Source organism: Rhamphochromis longiceps, linkage group LG11 (genome assembly GCF_057381845.1).
Source record: "Rhamphochromis longiceps isolate RC_006_pf linkage group LG11, R_longiceps_female_GT1.1, whole genome shotgun sequence".
NCBI lineage: Eukaryota > Metazoa > Chordata > Actinopteri > Cichliformes > Cichlidae > Rhamphochromis > Rhamphochromis longiceps.
Window position 1 is genome coordinate 1,095,054 of NC_140567.1, and position 16,973 is coordinate 1,112,026.

The 16,973-nt window shown below is 43.7% G+C and overlaps 1 protein-coding gene and 1 long non-coding RNA gene across 2 annotated transcripts in view; one reads left to right on the top strand and one right to left on the bottom strand.

The window, feature by feature from the left end:
• The window catches only part of grik2 (glutamate receptor, ionotropic, kainate 2), a 350,655-nt gene that overhangs the window by 313,277 nt on the left and 20,405 nt on the right, over positions 1 to 16,973 (top strand). The window contains exon 16 of the mRNA XM_085421989.1: positions 5,554 to 5,804. Coding sequence (XP_085278115.1) covers positions 5,554 to 5,804 — 251 coding nt within the window. The remainder of the gene's footprint in view (positions 1 to 5,553; positions 5,805 to 16,973) is intronic.
• The window catches only part of LOC146658379 (uncharacterized), a 231,591-nt gene that overhangs the window by 139,008 nt on the left and 75,610 nt on the right, over positions 1 to 16,973 (bottom strand). The gene's annotated exons all lie outside the window — the stretch shown is intronic.

The window sequence follows — 16,973 nt, forward strand, 5'->3', positions numbered from 1 at the left end:
ATAGATATGTGAGTATATTACAGAAATGGGTCTATTATGGTATGTAATAATGTACACGGTATGAAGTATGTTGTGAATATTCTATAACTATAAGTATGTACAGGCTGTAGTGAGTACGAGCTATGTACAGGCTATGAACAGGATATAAATATGAAAAACTATACAGAATATGAAATAAATAACTTTACAGAAACTGAGATATACAGCTATACAGAAATGGGAACTATGCAAGTTGTAAACAGTTGTAGGATTAAAGATTATCGAATGTACAGAATGATTATTTACACAGAGCTATACAGTAGTGCAGTTAAGATAAGTGAGGGTGTAGATAGTTTCTACAGAGGCTATATAAAGTGCTAGTGGTTGTGAGTGGTGGTTCAGTCCATGTTATTATTGTGTTTGAGGGTACAGTTGTCCATTGTGGGTGTGTGTATGTTCAGTCCATGAGTTTAACGTGGGTCAGATGTCAGGAGGCAGAGTTCAGGAGTCTGACAGCTGTGGGGAAGAAGCTGTTCCGGTACCTGGTGGTCTTAGTCCGGAGGCTCCTGTGGCGCCTTCCAGAGGGCAGGAGGGTGAAGAGTCCATGTGATGGGTGACTGGGGTCTTTGATGATTTTCCCAGCCCTTTTCAGACACTGCTTCCTGTAGATGTCCTTTATGGCAGGAAGTGGTGCTCCGGCGATGCGCTGGGCAGTTTTCACGACCCTCTGCAACGCCTTCCGGTCCGAGGCAGAGCAGTTCCCGTACCAGACTGTTATACAGTTGGTCAGGATGCTCTCGATGGTGCAGCGATAGAAGTTCACCAGGATGTCTGAGGACAGGTGGTTCTTCCTCAGAGTCCTCAAGAAGAAGAGGCGCTGGTGAGCCTTCTTGACCAGCTTGGAGCAGTTGGTCGTCCAGGTGAGATCCTCGGAGATGTGGACTCCCAGGAACTTGAAGCTGCTCACACGCTCCACAGCCGTCCCCTTAATGTGGATGGGTGGATGTGGGTCAGCATTCCTCCTGTAGTCCATGATGAGCTCCTTGGTCTTCTCGGTGTTAAGCAGCAGGTTGTTTCTGTCGCACCACTCAGCCAGACGATCCACCTCCTCCCTGTAGGCGGCCTCATCGTTGTCACTGATGAGGCCAATCACCGTGGTTTCATCTGCAAACTTAATGATGGTGTTGGAACCATCAACAGGTCTGCAGTCGTGGGTGAAGAGGGAGTAGAGGAAAGGGCTCATCACACAGCCTTGTGGTACACTCATTGTGATGGTAGATGAGCAGTGGTTATCCAGCCGGACATGTTGGGGCAGTTGGTCAGGAAGTCCAGTAACCATTTGCAGATGAGGGAACTGATGCCCAGGTCTGTCAGTTTCCTGTTGAGTTGTGAGGGGAGGATTGTATTGAACGCTGAACTGAAGTCTATAAACAGCATTCTGGCGTATGTGTTGTTGTTGTCCAGGTGTGAGAGGACAGAGTGCAGTGCGATGGAGACTGCATCCTCTGTGCTCCTGTTCTGGCGGTATGCAAATTGGTGGGGGTCCAGGGTGGGGGGGAGACAGGATTTGAAGTGTGCTAGGACCAGCTGCTCTAAGCACTTAGTGATGATGGGGGTGAGTGCTACTGGGCGGTAGTCATTGAGGCTAGATGGGTTGGAGTTTTTGGGTATCGGGACGATGGAGGTGGATTTGAAGCAGGCCGGTACCACAGCGTGGGCCAAGGACAGATTGAATATGTCTGTCAGCACTCCTGCAAGCTCCCCAGAACACGCTCTGAGAACACGCCCGGGGATGCCATCAGGACCTGCATGTACGAGCATGTAATGGAGGCAAGAGGGTGTACAACAACATATGTAAAACTGAAGTGACAGAGAGGGTTGGGAGTGAACATATCTGATGAGGAATGGTCACAAACCTGGAAAATACAGCAGTCAACAACATCATCACGTGCCTGGAGACTGCACTGCTGGAAAAATGTAATTAGATTTTTTATAACACCCAGAATTAGGAACAAACACACTTCATTACCACAACCGTGTTGGAGGGGCTGTGGAGAGGTAAATGTGAATCATTCCCATGTGTTCTGGTTCTGTTCCAAGATTACAAAATTTTGGGAAGATGTTCATTTAGTTATAGGTAAAATTCTGGGTTATGCTGTATCTAAGACTTGTACATTATTATACTTTGGTGTCATTACGGGAAATGTGATGAAAGAAGACAGATACATATTGAAAATTATGCTTGCAGCCTGTAAAAAGGAAATCGCAAGAAAATGGTACAAGATAAACCCACCATTGCAGGGTTAGGGTTAGGGATGAATCGCAGGATGGATCAAAATTATGGACGAAACATAAATCATGGACTTGGACATGACTTACAAAATAAGGACTCAGGTCAATACCATCACAAGTGGGAGAAATGGACTGAGTACATAAATTCGACAGGATAAAGACGATCACATTGATAATGAGAAATGATCAAATTGTAGAAACATGGTGACCCAACTCGGGGTTTTTTCACCTGTTTTATTTAGTTTTTCTTTTTTAAATGTTATTATTTTTCTTTTTAATGTTCTGTTTTGTTGTTACCCTCTACCCCCACTGTATAATGTTAAAAGAAAAACAATAAACAGAAAGTATCAACAATATTTCTCCCAGAATACCTTCTATTCGATGGCTCCTTAATAAAACCAGAATTAGATTTAAAAATCTTTCTCCTCACATGCAAGGTCTTGAATATTCAGGCTTCATCTTACTGGTACCATATCACCCTAATAGTGCACTTCACTCCCAGACCGCTGATTACTTCCTATTGTAGGGCATTTAATTGCAGAATGGGAGTGTTCAGTTTTCAGACCCCCTGTTCTGCAGAACCATCTCCCAGTTTGGATTTGGGAGACGGATACTCTACTTTTAGTATTAGGCTCAAAACATTCCTTTTGGATAAAGCGTATAGTTACGGCTGGATCAGGTGACCTTAAATCCTTCCTTATTCATGCTGCAGTAGGCTGAGGTTGGTGGGGGCTTCCCATGATGAGTGTTTCTTCTTTACTCACCTTTTTCAATCACTGTGTTTTATTAAATCTGATTCTTTTTCATTCTTTTACTGAATAGAAAGAACACGACTCAGTTAGTCAAAATATTTACAATTTTTTATTTAATCATCTTCCGGAAGAGAGAAATCTACACATCCCAAAGCCAGTTGCAAAATCTCTAGCATTAGAAACCAAAAATGTGTCTCATATAGGTGTTATTTTGGTCCTTTACACGTCACACATAGTTTTGATAAAAACAACTGTGTTACTAGTTCCGCTTTTTCTGTCTGGTTTCCTGTATTTTATTAACATGCCTCTGCAGCTCTGCACTAAACTTCCTGTTTCTTAAACTTCCACTAACTTAAGCCTCTGTTGCTAAGGCGACCTATCACCCTCTGACCTAGTTCTCTCTCACAGCTGGCCTTGCTTTATAGAGGCCTTTATTATTAAACTACATAAAGCAATATAATCAGAAAATAAGCACTAAGAATATATGTTTATTCCGTAACAGTTTATTCACCACTCTGCATTTAATCATTGGTTATTATTCAACTCTAGCTCTATCCCAGTGTGTCTTTTGACCTGCCTCCTTCTCTTTACCTTGGACCGGTCACTGCTACCTTAGGCCTGGTTCTGCCTGAGGTTTCTTACTGTTAAAATAGAGGGTTTTTCTTCATACTGTCGACATATGGTTGCTCATGTGGTCGATCATCTGATTGTTGGGGTTTTTCCTCTGTATTGTTGTAGGGTCTTTACCTTACAGTGTAAAGCACCTTGAAATCACCCTGTACCTAGCACCTCCTTCTGATCAGGTCTGGGTCCGCTCCAACCCTCGGTGGTGATCATTATCATGAAGAGCGAGCAGTTGCTGTAGCAGCAACAGCTGATTTCACACAGGTCCTCTTGTGGTGATTTCACTTGTATAACCTCTATACAAAAGTGAAGCGTCTTTTGATCAGTATGTCTCATTGTTTATCAGTTTGGACAAGGATGTTTTCTCTCTCTCGTCCTTGTTTGCCATCACCTGTCCCAAAAGAAGTGAAATTCTTTGATCATCCAGTCTGTCTGCAAGATTAGTTAGTTTTACCTTCCCAAGGAGACATTGTTATGGCTTGCGATACTGTCTTGAGAGGCAGGTGCTACTTGACACACTGTGCACTTAAGCTCCTTAGCAAGGACAAATGTGGGACCAAAGGCTACAGTCCCATTTACACAGTCTCTGTATTTGCCTGATGCGGTTTATACATGCACCTCAGGTCAGAACTTGCCCTCAAAATGAACTGTTTTAAGATCACTGAGAGTATTTACATCATACTTTAATATGCAGTTCTAGACCAATAAGTACCCCCTAAATTTTTCACAGCCCATTTGATGACTAAAAGTTCTAATAAAACTTTGGTTCTGCACACTCCTTTCTGCTTTGCAGAGACTGACTAGCAACAGCAGTAGTTGAATCGTACCTTCCCACTGTCCTGTCACAGGACAGCTCCCAGTCCATCATGATTTGTTACTGTAACAAGTTTTGTTAAAATGTGCACAGGTCAGCACAGTGATGTGAGCATCTGAAAAGCTATCTCGCAGGCCTAAATCCAATGGGATTTGGGTCCTTTTTTGCCTCTTGACTTAATGAGTCAGTTTTGCAACTAAGGACTTGAACATGGAGGCAATGTAAGAAAACCCAGGAACAAATAGTCCATAGTAGTTGGCAACATATAGGAATAATTTCAGTTCCTTGGCATTCTCTGGCAGTTCTGGTTTATATTTATGGCCACCCCATCTGCAAAGACACCACATGGCCCAGGTACTTGACTTGCACAGCACATATTCAGCTTGACCTTCAAGTTCTCTCTCTGCACATGCAGGTGACACCAACTGTGCAGTCTGTGCAGACAACCTGATATGAGCCATGATATCAGGTTATAAACTACACCGTTCAAAATGAACGAGAAGGATTAAGGAAGCAAACAAACATCAGGGTCTGCAAGGCCAAGACAATAATAACCACCACTCTTACTAGAAAATAAACATTAATTTCTAAGGTGAAAAAAACTGGCTAAGCTGGCTGACCACAAAACATGAGAAAATTGTGCATAAACAAAAATGGCAGAGAACCCCGATCAAGCTTCCACAAATGCAACACTATTCCAAAATGGCAGATCACTCAAGTTTGCCACTTTTTGTACCAATATCAGCAACCCACACACACACACACACACACACACACACACACACACACACACACACACACACACACACACACACACACACACACACACACACAACACTGAAAGCCAAACACTTCTCAGCCCACTGGCCAAATGCCAAGGAGTGTTTGGTGCTGGAGCAATATATGAAACAGTCTGAATGCTGTTCAGCTGTGGCAATCAGGTTTGGGAAAACCTTGGACAGGAAGGGAGGGAGAGAGCAGCTTTCTGTCATAAAGGGGCCAAAAGGTCAGTGAAAGTAACAGTGGTGGTCTATGGGATTTAGTTAGTTGCGTCAGCTGCTTACACTGACCTTATGCATTTTGGTCCTTTAGGTTCTCCGTACAGAGATAAGATCACTATTGCCATTCTGCAGCTTCAAGAGGAAGGGAAGCTACACATGATGAAGGAGAAGTGGTGGAGAGGAAATGGTTGTCCAGAGGAGGAGAGTAAGGAGGCCAGTGCCCTTGGGGTACAGAACATCGGTGGGATCTTCATCATCCTGGCAGCCGGACTTGTTCTCTCTGTCTTTGTGGCCATGGGAGAGTTCCTCTACAAGTCCAAACAGAACGCACAACTTGAAAAGGTAAGAAATTCATTTGATGTTTTTTGTTTTTTAATTGAAATTGTGATAGTTTATTACAACAAACACATGTCACAAAGAGTAGTCTCATGACAAAGACAAATACAAACACATCAATCAATTTTAAAATAAATGGAACAAAGTACGCTAACTTTCTTCCCCACATTTGTAAGAAAATGATTGTTTCTAGTTTGCGGAAACTTACACTGTGATGACAGTGCCTAATGCCATACAGTAAGATAAGGGTTGGTCTTTTTGCATTTATTCACTTAGGCCCAATGGGGACAAGGAGATAAGAAACGTGAGGAATTCTGCTGTCACCATGGATCCAAGCTAGACTTTAACCATCATCTCAAATGATCTCCAGAAAAACTACAGAATATTTTCTATTGCAATACCCTAAAACTTTCAAAAGGTTTTGTTGTGACAACCCCCAGGAAATGGGAATACTATGAGCAGTTTACTAAAAAAATTGGAATGCTGGCATTCAATCACTCGTACCTGTTTTTACAGTTTACTAAGCCGCATGACCCACTTCATCAACAGCCACACCCACCCGCACACATTTCCCAGTGCTGCTTTTCATTTCCACGTTGCACAATCCCATCCTACTTGTGCTGTCACCATTTTCACTGTTTATATCTGTAGTATTTAGTTCATAAATAGCTTCTTTTAATAATAATGTATACTTTATTAATCCCCTGTAGGGAAATTCCTCTCTGCATTTAACCCATTCACCCAGTGAAGCAGTGGGCAGCCACCAGTGCCCGGAGAGCAGTCTGTAGGGACAATACCTTGCTCAGGGGTACCTCAGGGTATCCGTTCAGTGGATTTGACCCCCTGACCTTTCGATCATGGGGCAAACACTCTACCTACTGAGCCATCTCCTCCCTCCTCTCATTTTAATCAGTTGAGAGACAAGACTGGAACTTTTAAGCAAGCATCTAGCCTCAGATACGTTGCTACTATAAAGGCCTAGAGCACCAGACAAAACTCAGCTGTATTGAAAAATATGTCAAGTACCTTTTCCCCCAATTTCCACCAAAAGTGTACTGCCAGTGCTTACGTAGTGCCAGTTTTACTGTGATGCTTTTTGAGGCTGCATAGCAACAAGTGCAATAAATAGGTTGCACTTTGTAGTTTTGCATTATATCCTATTATGCCTCTTCAGATGACCAAAGTCACGTCAAAGTCTGCTTTATTGTCAAAAACCATACAGATCATAAACAGGAATTCGAAATTGCAGTGCTCACACTGCCCTCAATTTTACATTCAAACAACAAAAACATAAAAAGATTAAAACAAAAATGTCCAACACAATCCAAGTGTTTGAGTGACCGTCTCTCAGTCTGCTGGGTCTAGCCCATAGGCTCTTCAGTCTCGTTCCTGACGGCAGCAAACTGAAAAAGCTGTTGGACAGATGAGTGGAGTCACCTATAATGCAGAGGGCTTTTCGGATGAGGCGGGTGTAATAGATGTTCTGAAGGAAGGGAAAAGAAGTGCCTCTGTAGAAGTTGCTCATAAGGCTTTTTCTCTCCTCAGTTTGCAGAGGAAGTCACTGTTGGGGTTTACTGGTCAGAGATGCTGTTTTTTGACCAGGAGAGATCTTCTGAGATGTGCACACTCAGGAACTTAGTGCTGCTTACCCTCGCCACAGCAGCACCGTTGATGGTTAGTGGGGTGTGCAGGGTGTGAGTTCTCCTGAAGTCTATGATGATCTCCTTAGTCTTCTCAAAATTCCGGGACAGTTCTGTGCCTCAAAGCAAGCGATGAATTTGTTTAGCTCATCTGGTAGAGAGGTGGAACTGACAGCAGTCTGCAATGTGGGCTTGTAGTCTGTGGTCTGCTGTCACAGAAGCTCTATGAAATCCTCCTGGAGTACTTTCCTCTATGATGCCAAGGGACAGGTTTGCCTTTGCTGTTCTTAGGCTCATCTAAAGCTGGGGATGAGCTGTCTCACCCTCAGGAGGCTGTAGACCTCAAATATGAGCCATGGTTTCTGGTTGGCCCAGACAGTAATAGTCTTGGTCTCTGTGACATCATCGATGCACTCTGAGATGTAGCCAATGACAGTTTCTGTATATTCCTACAGGTCTGTGGTGTTGTAATGTGTGGCAGCCACTTTAAAGATCTCCCAGTCTGTGGTGGAAAAACCATCTTGCAGTCCCTCTGAGGACCTTACACACGTACCTGTTTACAAACTGGTTTGGTGACTTTGACCAGGGGCCTGTATACTGGCATTAGCATAACAGTGATGTGATCAGATTCACCAAGGCGGGGGAGGGAGAGAGCTTTGTAATCTCCTCTCTGGGTGGTGAAAACATTGCCCAGAATGTTGTTTCCCTGTGTAGGAAATTTAATGTGTTTGTGCAGTTTGGGAAGCACAGTCTTTGGGTCTGCATGATCGAAATCACCCGCTAGGACGAGAAAAGCATCTGAGTGGGCTGTCTGCTGTTCACTGACATGCTGATACAGTTCATTCAGTGCCTCACTCCTGTTGTTGTTATTAGAGCAGGGAGCGATGTAGACAGCAACAAACAGTATGGCTGAAAATTCCTTCGGTAAGTAGAATGGTCTGCACTCAATGATCATAAGCTCCAGCAGAGGTGAACGGTGTTTGCAAGCCACAACAGCATCAGCGTTGATGTAAACACAGAGTCCCTCCACAAGTCTTAGCCCCTTCGGCAAAAAAAATCAAATCATTTGTTCAATGGTTTTATTATTTGTGCATCTTCTGCCAAAGTTCCTCCCATATGACTTGTTCTAACTCACACAGTATGCTGACCTGAGGGAGGGTAAAACTCATTCTGACCAGGTAGAGAGCAGCACGTGTGGCCAGCAAAAGAAAATTAAATTATTTTAATTAAAATTTGCTTATTTAAAATAAAATAAAAAAATTTTAAAAAAGGAATTAAAAATAAAAAAAAGAGTATATAGTATAATAAAGGTATAAAATTATTTGTGAAAACTCCGCAGCCATCAGTTGACAAAGTAGGCAAAATCTTAAGCAAGCAAAAAAGTGAGAAACCTTCAAAATAAAAGCATATGAATAAAAAGATGCATTATACAAAAACAAACTAATAAAACCAAAGCATAAAATACACAGGAAAAAACATTACAATGTTACAGATTTTACAGATTTATTTTCCCCTTTTTTCAGTAGAAACGGTGAAAAACAGGAATGGAGCAACATAAGTATAAAAAAAATAATACCTTTTTGGTTGCTTTTTTTTTTTTTCTCTCTTTCTAACATACGAGCCACCAGGAGTTGCTGTATAGCTAAAACTGCCAGGGCCAAATATTACCAGCAGTTAAAATACATTTCATGATTTTAAGATACAAAGTTTTTTAGCTTTTCATTCTACAACAGAAAAGACTAATACTACTACTCACAAAATGGACTCTTAACATATTTTCAAATGTTATAAATTACTTTTATTGCTCATTGCTGAAAAATCTCACTTTTTTAAGCAATACGTTGCACAAAACTGCTGGTTTTAACAAACAAAACTCAAGAAAATTAAAATCCCAAAATGATATATTATTTTTAATTTTTGTTTGTTATTTAAAATGATCAGAATATTGCATAGTTCAGGCTTTACAGCCTTTAATAGGCACAATTACATCCACGTCTCCATACAAGATATTCCTAATTAATGCGCACATAAAATTTACAGTTTACGTGGAGGTACATGTAGAGCATGTTAGTGAGACTCACAAATACTCTGACAAAATTTGTCTCTGAATGTATGAAAATTGTTTGCTGCATAGGATTTCTTATACCAAACCATCTTAATCTATATCTCACATTCCACAGATCTCAACATTTTAACTTTAGTTAAGTTAAAGTAGAAAAGCACCAAAGAAGAGACTGCCCCAGGAGACCCTAATGACCCCAGATACCCTGGGAGATGGCAAGGGGATCTCCCAGCGTATCCACTTTCTGACAGTTGTCAGAAACGGGGAGTGGGTTTCTGGGCCTTCTAGGGCCTTTGAGATTTACCTCACCAGGTGGGCTTCAAATTGACCCTGAAACCTTGAGTCAACACTGCCCAACCTTGATTATGAGTCTGTCTCGGCATTGATCTTGACCCCAAGCTGTCCTGGGATCCCAAAACAGTTGAGTTTCTGGCAGTAACAATATTTATTCACATGGTAAAGAAGGCCATCAGGTCCTCAGCAAGCTGGCTCAGAATGCACAGGAGTGGTTGTACCCACAGTTCTGGTCCCTGAAGGCAATGCACTGCGCAACGCCTGGCCAACCTCACAGCAGATCAGCTGGTGGAGGTCTAGGGATATTTTGGCATGGCTGTGGCAGATCTTTTTGTGTCTAGGGAGATAACTCAGCATCCCATCTTTCTCTCCATATGGAGAGATAATCAATCGATCAGGCATGGATGCAATGGCCTCCCTTTATGCCTTTCCCTCCGTTACTCTCCTTCACCCCCACCTGCAGAGGTTCCAAGTGGAAGAGGTGACCATTATCTTAGTGGCTCCCAACTAGCAGAACACCATTTGATCGTTTCTTCAAGGTCACCCTTGGGAGCCCATTGGATGCCTCTCCATCTCTTCCAGCTGTGGGCCTGGCTCCTGAGACAGCGTATCTACTAGTCATGATCTTGCTTCAGTTATTGGTTAGTAGCTCCATCTACCAAAGCAACATATTCATTTATAAACATATTCATGTTGGAATGGGAAACAAGTGGATTCAAGTGGACCTCCACAGCCCATCCCATTTTCCAATTTTAGCATGAACTGTTGGAGGAGGGCAGGTCCACCTCAGCTCAAAAATAATGGTAGCAGCCAAAAAAAGACAGCATGTGTCAGTCCCCAGAAACTACTAGATTGACTTGTTGTCCCCTCATTGCTCAGTTCTTCATGGAGGTAGCAGGGTGCCTCCCTATCAAAAGCAACTGGCTCTCCCTCCATGAGATTCCAGCATGAGCCATTCAAACTCCTTGAAACAGTGGAGCTAAAATGGCCTACAGCATTCTTGTTCGCTATAGTGTCAGCTAAATGAGCGGGGGAGCTGTATGCTCTATCACTGCACAAAGAGTGCTGCCCTGACATGCAGGTGTGATGCTTCACTCAAATCCTGCCTGAGACTGAGTCAGAGTCCCATCTCAGCCAATCTTTTGTAAATCCTTTGTTCTTGGTGATGGGCATATTGGTGAGGACAGAGTAGAGCACTCTGCTGTCGGTCATTTAAACTCAACTGCTATCCTTTGCTCTCATGTAAGTAAGTAAGTAAGTAAAACTTTATTTATATAGCGCCTTTCAAGATAAAAATCACAAAGTGCTTCACAGAAGCTAAAACCTAAAAATAAAAATCAACTAAAAGCAAGTTTAAAAAGATGGGTTTTTAGCTGTTTTTTAAAAGTGACCACTGAGTCCACAGATCTCAGGCTCAAAGGGAGAGAGTTCCACAATCTGGGGGCCACAGTTCCAAAAGCTTTGTCGCCTTTTGTTTTCAGCCTCGTGTGCTGGACAGCAAGCAAGCCCTGGTCACATGACCTCAGGGACCTGCTGGGAATGTATGGATGCAAAAGTTCACTTATATATGTTGGTGCTTGTCCATGCAGGGCCCTGAAAGTCAAGGTCAAAACCTTAAACTGGATCCTGAATTTAACGGGGAGCCAGTGCAGCTGAATCAGCAGGGGTGTGACATGGGAAAACTTGGAGGACTTGGTCAGAAGCTTTGCAGCAGCATTCTGAACAACTTGCAGACGATCCAAAGAGGCTTTACATAAACAAGTAAACAAAGAATTACAGTAGTCCAGACGAGATGAAACAAATGCATGAATGACAATTTCTAATTCGGAGCGCGATACAATGGGACTCAGCTTAGCAATGTTTCTCAAATGATAAAAACAGGAGCGAACCAAAGATTTTGCATGGGCGTCCAAAGTCAGAGCTGAGTCAATACTAACACCAAGGCTCCTGATAGACGGTTTTGCAAATGTAGCAAGTGGACCCAAGTTTTCCATAACACTAGGTACAAAAGTTTTAGGAGCACAAACAAGAACTTCAGTCTTCTCCTCATTTAGTTGAAGAAAGTTTCCAGCCATCCAACATCTAATGGAGTCTATGCACTTGTGCAAAATTTGTAGCTTGGAAACATCATGGGGCTTAAAGGAGATATATACCTGAATATCATCTGCATAGCAGTGATACGAAATGTCCTTAAAAGTGCTCAATAAATGTTGGAGAGGAAGTAAATACAGCAAGAACAATAAAGGCTCCAAAACTGAACCTTGTGGCACACCATAGGCAAGAAAAGTAGAAGAGGAACTGTACTTAGAGGTAGCCACAGAAAAGGATCGTTCATGCAAATAGGATTCAAACCAGTCCAAAGCAGCCCCTGATATACCCACCCAGTCTCTCAGCCTATCTAGCAGAATATGATGATCCACAGTATCAAAGGCAGAGGTCAGGTCCAACATCAACAGAACGGAGCATTCTCCTGCATCACATCTCATTAAAATGTCGTTGGAGACTCTAAGAAGTGTAGTTTCAGTAGAGTGAGCTCTACGAAAGCCAGATTGGAATTTATCCAGAATGCTGTATTCATCTAGAACAGCTATAAGCTGCTTAGCCACAACCTTTTCTAAAATCTTAGAAATGAACGGTAATTTTGAAATCGGTCTGTAGCTACTGAGAAGAGAAGCATCAAGCTTAGGTTTTTTTAACAGTGGGTGAATAACAGCATTCTTACAATAAACAGGGACCTGACCAGAAACCAGTGAGGTATTAATAATTGTGAGCACACAGGGACCAATAGACTGAAAGACATTTTTAAACAAAGATCCAGGTAAAATATCAAGAGAGCAGGAGGATGCTTTCATTGAATTAACCAACTTGACCAGCTCAGGTAAGGACACAGGTAAAAATCTTTCTAAAATTACAGGCCTAGCTTGAGTTGGAGCAGACAAGAGAGACACAGAAGGAGAGATACTGTTCCTCACGTTACTGACTTTTTCAACGAAGAAAGAAAGAAATTTTTCACAATCTTCATTTGATGAAATTGGGACAGCAGGTGGAGCAGGAGCAACAATATCACTAATGGTGTCGAATAGTACCTTAGGGTTACCTCTGCTCTTACACACTAAGTCTGAGAAATAGGCCGCCCTCGCATCTCGAACTGAAGTGTTAAAAGAGACTAAAAGGTCCTTTAGATAAAGGAGATGGACATGCAAACACGTTTTCCTCCATAAACGCTCAACCTTACGGCAGCAACGCTTTAAGAAGCGAATGCTGTCATTTAACCAGGGAGACGACTTTGAAACCGGAGCTAGTCTAACTTTGACAGGACAAACATTGTCTAAAATACAAAGACAATGATTATTAAAAAGATTTGTTAAAAAATGAACATCATTATAGGGAGATAAAACTAAATTAAAAGCATCGGAAAATTTAACAGCACTAGAGGAAGTTAAGATGCGAGAGCTAACCACGTGTCGAATAGGAGAGAAGGACAAATGAAAAGACAGATTAAAAAGAAAACAACGATGGTCCGAAATAAAAATGTCCTCAGTACAAATAAAATGAATGTTTAAACCTAAAGTAAAAACAAGGTCCAGTGTGTGTCCTTTGGTGTGTGTGGGACCAGACACATGCTGAGTAAAATGAAAAGAATCCATGACGCTAAGGAAACCTCTGGCAAAGAGGTCAGAGTCATCATCAACGTGTATATTAAAATCCCCGACTATAACCAGTCTGGACAGCTTCAAAGTCGAGGATAAAAAGTCACTGAACTCCTTTAAAAACATGCTGTTTAGGCCAGGTGGACGATACACTACAGCGCAGTAAAATGGATCTTTATTTCCAATTCTAACCAGCTGTAGTTCAAAGGATGAAAAATGTCCGACCAACACTGCACGACAGTAAAACCGGCTTCCAAACACCGCAGCGACACCTCCTCCTCGACCCGACGTCCGAGGCTGGCTGATGAATGAGTACCCACTCGGACAGAGTTCAATGAAGGATGAAAAGTCACCATCGCGCTGCCAGGTTTCGGTTAGAAATAAGAAGTCCAGTTTCTTGGAAAGAATTAAATCGTTCAGCAGGAACGTTTTATTAGTCATTGATCGAGCGTTGAAAAGCGCCACTCTCAGCGAAGTAGAAGACATATTATTAACAGAAGCGGCCCGATTTAGGGGACGAAGAAACAGAGAGTTTGATCCGCGACGTTCATAAATTCCACTCACCGCGGGGATGGAAGGCCAAACAACAGGAGAGTCTGGATGAACACTCCTGAGGTAGCACCGTCTCATAGATCCAGGCACAGTTAGTCCCCGCTTCCAGAACAGTCTGAGTTTTACCTGGACACCTGCTCTTTTTCCTCTCCTTCTCCGTGACTTGCGCGGACACAGAAAGGCGCCACTGATGACACCTAACGAAGATCCAGACACCGGTGTCGGCAGTGGAGGATGGAAAATACCGCAGGAGGATAAGGCATCTTGACTTATCATAGAGGATCGGATGGATAATAGCGTCAGGCGATCATAGACAAGGGCAGCCAACACATTAGTGACAAAAAGCGAAAGCAAAAAGGCCGAAAAAAACAGCACAGAGAAACCACGGCCGGCAGCGGCAAACACAGGCGCCATCATACCGGAAGTGCCAAGATGTGGACAGTTGTGTCTGCTTGGTTTCTTTCTTGTGTGTCTTTCAGAGTTGCATTTAAACAGAACATGTAAGATGAAGAGATAGTCTTGACAAGATAGAGAATTGTTGGTTACATTGTGACACAGGTTCTCTGAGTGGACAGGCCATCGCTCCATCTCTTGGCGCTCCTCCCGCTCGACGAGCTCCTGCTCCGGCTCGCAGGGCTCCTCTGGTGGCGATGCAGACTCCACCAGCTCGTCGGGCTCCTCTGGTGGCGGCACGGGCTCCTGCTCCGGCTCGCTGAGCTCCTCATCTGGCGGTGATGACGGTGACACGTCAGCAGCAGGCGGTGGATGGGGTGGCAGAGTAGTGGATGTGGAAGGTGGAACAGATGACAGCTGAACAACTAGCTGGGCAGCAGACTGAGTGACTAGCTGGGCAGCTGGCTGAGCTACGGCTAGAGGCTGGGCAGCTGGCCATGTTAGCGATAGATCAGGTGACGGTACTAGAGACAGAGCTACTGACTGTAGTGATATTTGTTGAGGAAGTTGAGCAGGTACTTGAGCGGCTGGCTGAGCTGCAGTAGATGGAGCAGATGGCTGAACTGCAGACTGTGCTGATGTTGGAGTGAATGGTGGCACAGCAACAGCAATCGGTTGAGCAGAGAGAGAAGCAGTCAGTAGGGTGGCAGCAGCAGACAGTATGCCTGAGGGTGGTGTGGAGGCCTCAGGCAGGCTGCACAGGGCGCACGGCCGCCCGGGATGCTGCAGCTGGGGCTGTGCAGTGCAGGCAGTCAGTTTGGGTAAAGGCAGCGAGATACAATCTTTAAAAGCACTCTCTATCTCCTCAATCTTTTCTACCCTCTTCTTTCTTTCTTCCCCTTCCATTTCCACCGTCACAGGGAAAGACTTTAACACACTAATGGAGTTCATTTTACTCCCAGCAGCATTCAGAGCTGCTGGAGTGGGTAGTGGAGTGGAGGCTGCTGTAGGTGGGGTAGATGTTTGAACTGCAGACCGCTTAGCTACAGACTGGGCGGCTGCCTGAATTACAGGCTTGGCGGTCTCACAGTTCCTAAGTAAACAAACAGATGGAGTGAAAAATGAAAAATTGTCCTTATAATTTACCACAGCCGGCTGTTGTGAAGTCCGGGAGTCCGGCTGCAGTGAAGAGTGCCGGCGGCGCGAGCGTCGCTTCTTTGACGATGCCGGGGCCGCCGTGTCAGGCTGCGGATCCACCAGCTGGTCGGGCTGAAGAGCAGCCTGAGTAGGCGAGTGGAGGTGGAGCGTGTTAACTAGAAAGTCCGCGACGATCAGGTAGAGCGTATCCAATACCCAAGGGAAGCAAGACAGCGACTCTTTCAGCCGCTTTTCCATGGCGCGACAAAATTTTTCCTCATTTTTCCAGCCATAGGTCGCAGAGTCTATTAACTTTATCCGTCACCTCCCTCCTGAACCTCTCCGATGAGTCCGCTGGGTCCATGTTCGGCGGGATCATTCTGTCACGGTCTGGCTGGCAGACCGTGGGGGTGCAGGGAAGGAGGACCCAGGCGCGGTGCTCTGTGTGCCAACAGTGTGTTTATTTACAGTGTATGGTACAAAACAACAATAAATCCCCGTGTTTTCCCCAGACTCCCGTGTCGTGTCCTCCTTGTGCTCTCTGCTCCCGTGTGTCGGCACTCCTGGTGCTCGCTGCTCTTCAGGCCTCCCACACTCCTCCTGCAGGAAACCATAGCCGCAGCTGTCAGGACACTTAACAATAGCAGGCATGCACTCAACGACTAAACCTAAACTGGGTGACTAACGTGGAGTCTCACGCAATGATCCCGCGTCGGTGGGAGGTCCAAGACTCTCCTAAGTAGCTCCCCCGACGAGGCCTGATCAGTAGCAGGTGTGTGGCAGGAGCTTCGGGTGTGGCCAGCTCGCCAGCAGAGCCACACACACCAGGCCTGAAGGCGCCCGCAGAAACACATACACACATGCGCAAACAGGGAGAAGCAGGACAGCAACACCAAATATACATACAATACAAGACAAGTCCATAACTGCTCAGGTCACTCAGACCCAGGACATTTGTTGTGGAATAGTAAGAAAATATCAGTCACTATGGAACTGTCAGTCAATTGTTCAGTTACTTTTGAGGATCTGAAAATTGTGAGAAAATGGTGGTAATCCCTAAACAGGTTAACTCCGTCCGTTTGTTAAACCCCTTGTATTAAAGAAGCAAGTTTGCATTTCAATCAACTGTTGATGGTTTGATTTAAAATTCACTCGTCGACCAGGGCAGAATAACAAGTATTGTGTCATTTTCCAAACAACATATGGAATTAATAAGAAAATTTGTATTATTATTTACTAAATTTTGAATGTTATCAATGTAGCAAAAAAATTAAATATATATTTAGATATTTATTTGGGGTAATTAGAGCACATATAAACATTATTATTAGTGTTACTCAGGAAAAAATTGTATTACACATTACTATTATATTCCTTAAAAGTAATACAGTACATTATTTAATTATTCCAAGTAGTGTAACAAGTGGTTTGTTACACTACTTGGTAC